This window comes from Nelumbo lutea, chromosome 1 (genome assembly GCF_056320005.1).
Source record: "Nelumbo lutea isolate HS-2025 chromosome 1, American lotus-T2T, whole genome shotgun sequence".
NCBI lineage: Eukaryota > Viridiplantae > Streptophyta > Magnoliopsida > Proteales > Nelumbonaceae > Nelumbo > Nelumbo lutea.
The window spans coordinates 158555659-158566615 of record NC_142684.1 but is presented as its reverse complement, the minus strand read 5'-3'; the positions used below and the strand labels follow the sequence as shown (position 1 = coordinate 158566615).

At 38.4% G+C, this 10957-nt stretch overlaps 1 protein-coding gene across 1 annotated transcript; it reads right to left on the bottom strand.

Annotated features, from left to right (window-relative positions):
• Positions 1-333: 333 nt before the first annotated feature.
• Positions 334-9614, bottom strand: LOC148878658 (bifunctional TH2 protein, mitochondrial-like). Its single transcript, XM_088958119.1, has 7 exons — positions 8955-9614; positions 8732-8840; positions 4762-5052; positions 4226-4640; positions 2776-3042; positions 687-1298; positions 334-590 (listed from the first exon to the last, which is right to left on the bottom strand). The coding sequence occupies exons 1-6, from the start codon at positions 9338-9340 to the stop codon at positions 886-888; spliced, it is 1881 nt and encodes a 626-aa protein (XP_088814245.1). The 5' UTR covers positions 9341-9614; the 3' UTR covers positions 334-590; positions 687-885.
• Between the last annotated feature and the right edge of the window lie 1343 nt (positions 9615-10957).

Genomic DNA, 10957 nt, shown 5'->3' with positions numbered 1-10957 from the left:
CCTCCCCCCCCCCCCACCAAACCACCAGATCGTCCAATTCCGCCGGCCTCCACTGCAACTCCTCTGTTTATGTCATCCCTACTTCGATTAGGTAGTACTGTACTAGAATGGAGAGGGAGAACGAAAAACCGATGTGTCTGGCCCTTTTTCCCTTTGACCCAATGAGTTCCCTTAAAGGCCTTAACCCAAATTGACCCACGAGGGTGGATATAGGCGGGTTTCGAAGTGGATTAGGGTCAAAATTGCCAGCCCCACAGAGCCAAGTTTGAGGACAACATTGCCTTGTACACCCATTCTTCTCATTTGTCTTGATGATGATGTGTACTATATAGATTTCAAGAAAAAAAGCAGCTGATGGAATTGGGGAAAAATATAACCAACAGCCAGGATCGATTCCCCTAACAAATTACAATGAACGTATATGGCGATATAAATAACCCCTAAAATTGCAATTGCCCATAAATCTGGGTAGCAATTGTTCTACAAAAGAGGAAAAAGACAAAAAAAAAAGCAATTATATGAAAAATCTAGACAAAGAAATTGATCCATTTCCTCTTGCCTTGACATTTGCTGCCTGCACTTCCCAATACCTGCAGAAGAAAAGAAATGTGAGCTATTGTATTAATAACGAACTTAATAGAATGAACAGAGATAGAGAGAGAAAGAGATGGAAAAAGCGCTAGTACCGGCTGTAATCAATATATCCACCAAGGCTGAGCATTTTGTATCAGCGGCCCTTGCAGGAAGAAACAACAGCTTGCAGTGGCCCTTCATAAAATTAGCCACCACTTGTATCTACATATCCTACTATATATGAATTCATGATTTGTTCTAGACAATTAGAGAGAGAGAGAGAGAGAGGAAAAGGCTTATTGACAAATGATTCTATGACCCTAAAATAAAGGCATGTACTTCAGCCCAACTAGAGACCGTATAAAGAATGCCCGATAGCCCTTTCCAATTGGAAGAGTCACCTTCAATGAATTCTCTCTGCTTCTTCACCAAACCAGAGAACAATGGAATAAAAGATACACCAAACTGACTCCCCACTCTCCTTAGGCTTGAGCTGGATCCAACCACAATGCCTACATCTGCTTCAAGCAGGCAGAGTAAGTCCCCAACTGAGTCTCCGATGTATACAGATAAATGTTTTCTATCATCATTGCGGTTCTTTAGAATATCCTTAAAAGCTTGTAGTTTGTCCAAGGGAGACTCCATCTTCGGAACAATTTCACCCGTGGAAATGGACTCTTCATAAGTGAACTCATTTGCATGTATGCTCATAACATCAAGACCACCTGGTTTAAAAGACAAAAAAAAAAAGGTATTAACCTCATTATTTTTCCATCAATACTGCAATGGTAAATAAAAAGTACAAGACCTGCCCAGTTGCCACATCTGTCATAACTGATCACTGGTCCTGTCATGCACAGCATGTAATCTTAATTTCCCTTAAGACCAAAGCTGACATGACGGGCTTGGTCTGGAAATCAGGCTTGGCCATCATAGAATTCCAATGTAGTGATATCCCCAAGGACTCAGACAACAGCTTTCATATATAAATTAGAATTCAGATATCATGGAAACAGAGAACCAAAAAGTGCAGCAATTTGAAATGTACTACTGTTTCTTGATCTTTGGCATGTGGAAGGGATGTGGATAATACATAAGTTGAGTATCACATACCAGTGGCTAAAAGGGCTAACATTAACCATAATGCTCACATTATTGATAAACTAGTTATTAAACCAGTTTAGTTTATGTTTAAGCCAAGCAATAAATGATTTGTTTACCTTTTATTTTGAACAAAATGATTGGTCCGAGTTAGCCTGAAATGATAAATGAACGTCTTTTCTTATAGCAGAAGTTAAAAGCAATTTACAAATGCCCCCTATTTACCCCTTGTTTGGCTAAACAATCAACCAAAGCATTTGTTAACCTGCCAGTCCTGCCCACTTTTGTACTTGCGTTCATATTCTGTGCAAGTCACTTGAAACAACCAGATAACAGATTCTGAGTCCTTCAACCACCCTGCTACAACTTTCGAGTCTCCTTCTATAAGTAAAGGCGCCACACAAAGCTGAGTTGCAATCTGCACTCCTTGGATAGCCACTAGTAATTGAGCATTTATAGAGTCTCCAGCTCCCAACGGACCCGAGAAAAGGATAAAATATTACCAACCTCATTTTTTAGGACCCAACTATCCCAGACGGGCCTGGATTGCCAATGACAACTTACACAAAAGTATAGCTTTACATAGCCTACAGGAGGATGTGTCCAAGTCACCGGTAGTCTGTTCTTTCTGGAAAAGCAACTTGCCACAGATGACCAATTTCTCCACAAATCATCAAAGGAAAATTGACTGGATAACTCCTGAGTTTTTAACCAATGGATTACCCTATTCAGCACAATCCTTTATCTCTTGTAGTCTTCTCTCCCTATTCACACTATATTTTTTATTCAATTTTAATTGATCAATCCAATAAAATGAAGTTATAAAAAAACTTAGTTTTATATTTCAATATGTTTTGGGAATAAAATAGCAATAAATATTAAATGGTCAAAATGAAGTATCAATATAAAATCATAAAAAACATATTAACATCTTCTGTTTTGGCTTTTCAAGCAACATAGTTCTAGAAAATCTACACTTACAACCACAGTTGCAACAAAGAGCTACATGGCAAAGAACATAAAAATACAAGCCCAGCATAGCAAGCAAATGACAAAGTAGAGTTCGTTAGGCTCCACAGTTCCAATAGAGAAGAAGAATACCTGATGAAAAGGTTGACCTAATAAGATCACCACACCAACAATATGAAAGTATATGCACATCTGATTTCAGTTGTTCATTCTTTACAATCTTTTGGAAGAACCCTGTACAACCATCTTGAAGTATGAGACGCTCACCAGCCCGCTTTATGTCTTCTACATTCAAACCCTTCAGCACTCCTGACTCAATCACTCGTGCATTTGCGCGCTTTTCAAAGTCTGAGAGTTGTTCAAGTGCTTTACACAGACCATCATAGTTAAATTCTTCCACTGCAATATCACAGGAAGTTGGATGTGTAAATATAATTACCAGTTGAGTGGCTCTACCATCTCAGTAACCTTTTAGCATTTCTTTTATTACAGCAATTCAAAATTTGTCAGCCAGAACCATGGAAAGGATAGAGAGCATGGAGGGGCATCCATATGCCAGAACATCGATTTAAAAAACCGGCACAGCACATGCTTGTCTAATTTTAGATGCATTGTTAAGGACAAACACACAATGACCAAAATGATCTGATAGATTCAAGAATAACCTCATTTTGTTTAATTATTATGTCTCAATGTAGATTTGGGGATAGATGGAGGAATGGAGGATGCCTGAGGTCAGGACACCATTCAGTATAAGTAAACAGTTTGGCAAAGGACTCTTTCTTGCTAAAAGGGGCCTAAGATTGGGAAATCCATTATCATCCTTCTTATTCACTTTAGTAGTGGATCTACTTAGTATGGTTATTATCAATGCACATCACAAATGTGCATTTGTTAATAAAATGTTTTTAGAAGGTTACTAATTTGAAAATCAAGTAGGGGAAGAGTGTAATAGTAGGGATTAACAAAGATGCCCAAATTATTGCTAGTCATGTGGGGATTTTAGGGTGTGTGAGCTTGGAGTGGCCCATGAATTACCTTGGCCTACTATTAGGTGGCATCCCCATGGTCCATAAGATTTTGGAACCCTATTGTTACCCACTTTACAAAGTTGGCTTCCTTAGAAAAGTATATATCAATTTTTAAAGCATAGAGGCATGACGTGAGGCGTTTCACTGCATAGAGGCATGAAGTGTAGTTCAGAACATAAGAGGCATAAACCTCCCAAGCACGAGGTCTAAGCCTCCTTAAGAAGAGGTGGTCTCTTGATGTCATAAGGAGAAGATTATGTATAAGAAAGGTGGGATGGCGAGGTTTTGTCAGAGTAGGGAGGGGGATGACAAAAAAGAGGTGAAGAATGGAGGTGCCAGTTCTAGGGTGCTTCCTTGCAGACCTGCTCCAATGGCCAGAAGCCCCAATTGAACAATTCTGGTCAACCAAGGTTTGAGCAATTTTTTTTTTCTTTTTTGACAATTAAGACTTTTGGGGCATAGAATAGCAGGTAGAACTTACTTATCAAAAAAATAGCAGGTAGGACTTCAAAACACAACAATCAATTAAGTAATGCACCTACTCATCATACCTTTCTCAGAGTGCATCATGCTCTCTATACATTGTTCATACTCTTCAGTATATTGCCTGGAAAGAACACCCCATGTATTCCTCAGATCAGCTGATGACTTCCAAGCAAGCATGTTTTCAGGCCCAACCTGATCAGCTTTGGGTGCACTAAGTATTGCAATCTCCGCCAGAATAGCAGATGAGTCAACAACAGTGCAAGTCAGATCAAAATCAGAAAATATAATAAGTTGATATTCTGCAGGATCATGTATTCTGGACAAAGGGACTAAAGTTCGCTGAGTGATCGGTTGAGCACAAAAAAATTCTATTTCAAGCTTCATGGCCTGATGATAAAGCTTTTCTATTACTTCAAGCTCTTCACCTGTCAAGGAGACGCTTAGTTTATCAAGCAATTCTTCAGTTTGCAGAGCCGATGCCTGAATCCACTCATAAACAAACAGATACATCAGAAACAAATACAAAATAAAATACACAATGTGTGATCAGTAAAATGTGTGACACAAAAGCAAGTGATCGATGATTACTAATGAGACAAACCTCAAAAGCTTCAGAGGAATAATTGTCAATCCATTTCTTGTAGGGGTGACTGCTTCCATTAGTATCAAGAAGTGCCAGGAGCTCCTTACCCAGAAATGCATATAGCCTCATGCAAGGTGTCATTGCACCTAGTGTATAAGCAGCAACTTTTGTTTTCTCAAAGGGAGTTGCAATTTTACCAGGAGCTTTTAATCCTTCAACTTTCCCAGAGGCTGTTGCCAACAAGAAATCTGTGTACTTTAGTGTTGCAGAAGTGGAGGTGCTTTCATTTGTAGGATCAATACCCCATTCCTGCATAGATGATTCCTTTAATAAATCATAACAAAACAATATATGGATGATGGAGAAAAAATTATAAAAATTAATGATAATTTTTTTGTGGCAGTATGGGTAGGGAAGCCACCCTGAGAAATTGGATATACCGTCTCTAAAGCTGACATGAAAATAAAAGAAGCATGGTGATACACAATAGAGATACCATTTAAGGTGGTTTTGTTGTCTAATTGACCCATATGCCCAAAAATACCTAGAAACAAGCAGCTACAACTTTTCTTTGTGCAAGGTCACATATTATATCATACACTTAAAAGGAACTTGATTGACCAACCCACCACAACCCAAACATAGCACTAAGGGCATTGATCAGTACTCCAACCTGGTTTATAAGTCAGTTAAGGTCAACATAGGCATACCTGTAGTTGAAAACAGTGTTTTCAATCCACCATTGACCCAGCCCGTAGGATTGTTTGACCCATGAACCGGTCACAACTCAGATCTGGGTTAACCTAAAACCCAAAAAATGTTGAAAAAACATTATATGGACCTGGGTGGTTGAACCATCGACCAACTTGACTCAGTCAGTCCAGGTCAGTTTTTAAAACACTGGTTGAAAATGGATGGTATTAGGGTAAGGAAGAACAGGGTACGTGAAATTTACAAAACATTAGAAATCAAACAATTATATGAATTTCAGGTTGGTCTAGTACTAACTGCTTTGTTTTCTTTTCAACATGCTTATTAGGAAACTTGTGATTGTATACGTTGCCTGCACTACCCACATCAGCATGGTAACATACAGTAGTGATGTCGATTTCATAATGTGCCAATTTATTTTTCAAATCAACTCCAGTGAGTTGACTATACTATCAATTTTTTTTTAATATTAAAATTAATTAAACTTTTTTTATCAATAACTCTGAAAAGATTAAACTCAGTTAACTCAGCATATGTAAACACCAAATTATAGAACAAAAACTAAAATGGCAATACAGATTAGAATACCAAAAGCCAAAAAAGACCATTACCAGGATGTTGGGTAACAATATCTACACCCATATATATTTATCAATACATACATATATATATATATATATATATACACACATATATACACATCCATATACCCATGTTGATGTCCTAAATTTGGTGAAGAGCCATATCCCTACTTCCAGTAATAATATCTACAGCCTGTACCCAGGCCAATTAGGGCAACAGCATACCCAGACCAAAATCAATTGTCACAGATTGAATGACAAACAGAATCAATTGTACATGAGATGTACCAAATTTTTCTTTCTTTTTTGTTTTTCTTGTTAACAAAGAAAAAATATATAAAACCTAAGCAAAAATCTAGTGACATCAGAACAACTTCATGACAGAAAGTGTCAAATCAAAGATGACCAGATGATAAGGTTCCCAGTAGGGATGCAAGTCGATTTTTGCCTGATTTTAAGAATTCCAACTGCATCGGGCTTGGGTTAGAGTCTGGGTCAATTGAAATTCAACAAATTTCCAACTCAACTTAACCCAAATTGCACCACTAGTTGCCACAAAGGTCAATTGTGTGAATGGAATATCTCCACCAAAATTCTTCCAAAACTTCACACTATTTCAAAACCACATCAAAATGAGTAGAAGGATGGGGCAATGGGTGCAACTTGGGTAGCAAGAACTAGCCTAAATTTTAAGAGGCTCCTGCCACCTTGACCTTAATCCCAATTCCCAACTATATAGGCTACAAATATTCCTGTCATGCCATTGTGCTCTATCAAGAACCATGTTTTCTGTCAAATTATAAGATTTTATCAGAAAAATCATTGTTAATATTATATGTTGCTTCATGATTCATAAATCATAATTGAGATACCCAAACAGGATTCCATACAGCTCTTTTTTTGGGAACTGCTACTTTGAGTTCATACCATAATAAGTTTGAAGAATCTGTAAGATAAATTTTAACAACAGCCACAAACCCTTGAGTGCTTATGGGTGTCCAAGAACAACATATGGTGTCTGAAATGTTCTTTAACAGCCACAAACTCGAACTGCTCTCCCTTCAACCCCTAAATCTGCTCAAAGAAGACAGCTGGTCCTGGACTTGGAGTACAGATGGCCTCTTTTCAGTCAAGTCATTTGCCACTCACAAGACAATGAGTACTTCTGAAGATAATGCCTGCTTCCAGAATCTGGAATCCAACCTCTCCCTCAAAAATCAATGCTCTAGTGTGGGCTGCAGTTCTAGACAGGTGTTTAACTAAAGCCCACCTATGTAAAAGAGGGGTTCACATCCAGGACCATAGGTGTGTGTTATGTGGTCAAGGAGTGGAAGATAGCAGTCATCTGTTTCTACACTGCTCAATTTCAACTAGGATGTGGAATCGTTTCCTTGGTTCGGTGGGTCTTGCCTGGTCAATGCCAGCTTCGGTGAAGGAGATGTTGTGGAGTTGGGGATTACGGGGTTTATCAAAGCTTGCTTCAGTTGTGTGGACATCCGTGGATGTCCATTCCGGCTGGCAGTCATCAGCACCATTTGGGCAGAAAGGAACAAAAGACTATTTCAAAATATCTATAAGGATCCAGAAGAAATGATATCTATTTCTTTTGGAAAGCTGAATTCTTGGGTTTCAGCTTCAAAGGGAATCCAGGCTGCTGAGTTGGGGGCTAGGCTGATTTCTAGAAGCCTATGCCATCTGTAATTTTGTTATGTTTGGGTTGTTTCCCCATCTAAGGTGTTTAGTTGGGAGGCCTTTGTACTAGTTTTTTCTATCAACAAAAATTACATTACCTTTTTCTCAAAAAAAAAAAGATAGGCAAGTATTGCTAAATGACAAACAATAAGAAGTTTATTAGCACAGTATGAGTATGTAACTCACAACCTTGCACTACATCTTTTCAAATTCATCAAATCAAACTGCTAAGTGGAAAATAAGCAAGCTTTCATCTGCCCTAATTTAGAACACCTACTACACAAAGAATAATCCCTTTGTAATTGTTAACAATGCAACTATATTAATTGCTCAACTTTCTTTTTTCCTCCCAATAATTTCTTCTTCATCTAAAAGGAAAAATATAATCTAATGATAAACTGTATTTTCCTCTATTATGAGCTTAATGACTGTTCACACATGTTTATCTGAATAAATGATTACTTCCCATTCATATGATTGAATATAAGTTCTCGTGATTCCGCCAATAAAATTAGTAACCTTCCACAACTGGGCATACAGGCCTACTTTTCTTCACTTAATTGCACCTAACTTGGCGTTAATATCAAAAAGTGTAGTTCGATCATTACATACAGATTTCAACATCTAAATGTATAATTAATTTTAAGGAGGAAAAAAAGAACAAGACCTATGATAACCGAATTGTCGGCTTTTGTAGATATGTTACCTCAAGCAGAGTCGGAAATTGTCAAATAGTTAACCTATGGACGCAAACGGATTTGGTCCCTTTCCAAGCCCCAATAGTTCCAAATCCATTAAGATAAATTAACGCGTGCTAATCAATTAGATTTCCGATATGTCCTACCATAAAAGGAATTCACGGCCGGAATTTTCCATTTCCTTTGATTCTTTCATTCTAGTGGAGAAATGTTGCAAGAGTAAACAAACACGGATGCAAATGCTTTAAAATAAAACGCATGAAAGTAGAATAAAAGAAAAAAGAAAAAAAAAATCAGTAAGCTTACTCGAACAAAAGAATCGTGCATTTTAAGCTCCTCCATGACGGATTTCCTCAATTTGCAGATCCCAGATTTGTCTTCATCATCGTCCGCACACTCTTCCGCCAATGCATAGCTAACACCAAACCAACGATCGATCAAGGTCCATACAAACCACCATGCATTAAACCCTAAATAAGAACCCGGAACCGGGAAAAAAGAATACGAAAGAAATCCTTTATAAACTCACGCCTGCGCAAAAGCCCTAAGGAAATGCACGTCTTGAGTGATATAATGGCGGAACGTCTCCAATTCCAACTTGCCAGACGCCAAGCAGATGACGAAAGGAGTGTACATCGCGAACACAGATTCCCTCCTGAATTTGATCCAGAATCGCCTCGCTATCCCTTCTCCATCAGTGGCTGCCACCACACCCATCTTCGCCGTCGTCGTCGTCGTCGTCGTGAACGTCGTCCGATTCAAATCAACAGAGCTCGAACAGTGCTTACGCGGGAATCGAATACCAGAAGAAGATCGGAACAAGGATGGAAGAGGATCCAAGCGACCAAATCTAAACAAAGAGGCGGAAATGATTCTCAGGCTAGCGTTGTTGCTCGGATTCAAGCAGGGACGCATCAATAACGCCGAGAGAGAAGAATAAGAAGAAGAAGAAAGAGAAATTTAAGTCTCTTTACACTTGTATTTATAGATTCAGTACCACTAGAGAGAAAAGAGAGAGAGAGAGAGAGAGAGAGAGAGAGAGAGAGAGAGGGGACGGCGGCCGGCGGACTTTACTTAAATCGAGGGTGGCCAGTCGCGTGAGTCGTGACGGAGTAAGTGGAGGGCAGTCGTATATCGGAACGAGTCGGCAGTTAGATGTCACAACTCACAACCCACACGAGACGACACTACTCGTCCTCCTTACTCATCTCCGTTATTAGGTGGGCTTCTCAAATGACTCCCTACTTCCTATCCTATTCCAATATCGTACTCGTATCAATTTCATTGATTCAATCCTCGGAAACTATTCCGATCGGATGGATGTGAGAGGTGATTCTACTGCATTATGCTGAATTATGCAACGTGGATAGGATTCCTTTGCTTTAATGGGGGTGTATTGGGTAAGGCGGGTACTCGGTGGCTTGGTGGAGTGAAGAAAAAGTTGGAAAATATGGTTGAACAATTGGAGTGAAAGGGGGGTGTAGGGAGGAAGCTTTTTAGTCAAAAAGGGCAAAAAAGATAATGAAAAATTTGACATCCTTTATTGACTCGTCTATGCCTTGGATAGTTTGGATTAGGATATGACTTTTGGCACAAAATGGGGTTTCCTTCTGGACGGCTTTTTCCTACACGGTCCATCCAAAAGTAGTGCGACCCTGTATTGATGTAGTTTGGATTTGCCGTTAAAGACTTTATATATGGTGCCATTGTGTATCTCTAATGCAAAGGGGTGATTGGGTGATTTTAGAATCGGTAGACCTGTTCATGGACTGTGCTTTAGGCCTGATTTTACATTACATCGGGCTCGGGCTTTAGGCCAGGCCCATTCAAATTTTGGAAAAAGTAAAGTTCAAGCCTGGTCCATTAAAAGGCCTGTTAGGTTAGCATCCAATTTAAGTAATAAACAAGCAAAATAGCATGTACAATCATCAAAATTTTTAATTATTTAATTGAAAACATGTAAACAATACATAAGTTATTAATTATCCTTCACATGAGATTCAAAATTTTATTAAATTCAACACATAATATTTAAGCATGAGACTCCTAGTATATTGGTAATTTAATTATAAACACTAGGGTATTTTAATAAATTTATTATGTAGGTTGAGGAGGGTCTAGTTTTGTCTAATATCATACCTTACCTCTACAATGGTTATAGAATTCCAAAACATGTCCTTACCCCAAAGTCTATTTTTCAAACAAAACAAGAAGCCCCACTTGACAAATACCCATTGGGTAGGGTAGAAATTACCATCCTAGCTTTCAATCAAATATGTCTACATCTAATATAGCTTTATTCTGCTCCATACTTAGAAGTGGGTACTTCCACTTTTTCGCAATGAATGTTAAAACTAGTTCATTCAACATTCCAAAAAACAAAACAAGAGGTGTAGTCAAGGTTTTTAAAACCAGATCGGACAGGAAACCATTTTGGGGTCTGATTTTCAGGTCAGATGACCCGCTTGAACAAAAAATAAATAAACAAAATAAACAATAACGACCAAAAACTGTTGTCCAAGTTCACAATTT

Excerpts from the sequence above, each read along its gene's own strand:
- LOC148878658 (XM_088958119.1), bottom strand. The coding sequence starts at position 9,340 with ATGCGTCCCTGCTTGAATCCGAGCAACAACGCTAGCCTGAGAATCATT. Across the intron at positions 5,053-8,731 it reads TGCACGATTCTTTTGTTCGA|GAATGGGGTATTGATCCTAC; the intron begins GTAAGCTTACTG and ends TCATCTATGCAG. Across the intron at positions 1,299-2,775 it reads TAGGTCAACCTTTTCATCAG|GTGGTCTTGATGTTATGAGC; the intron begins GTATTCTTCTTC and ends CTTTTAAACCAG.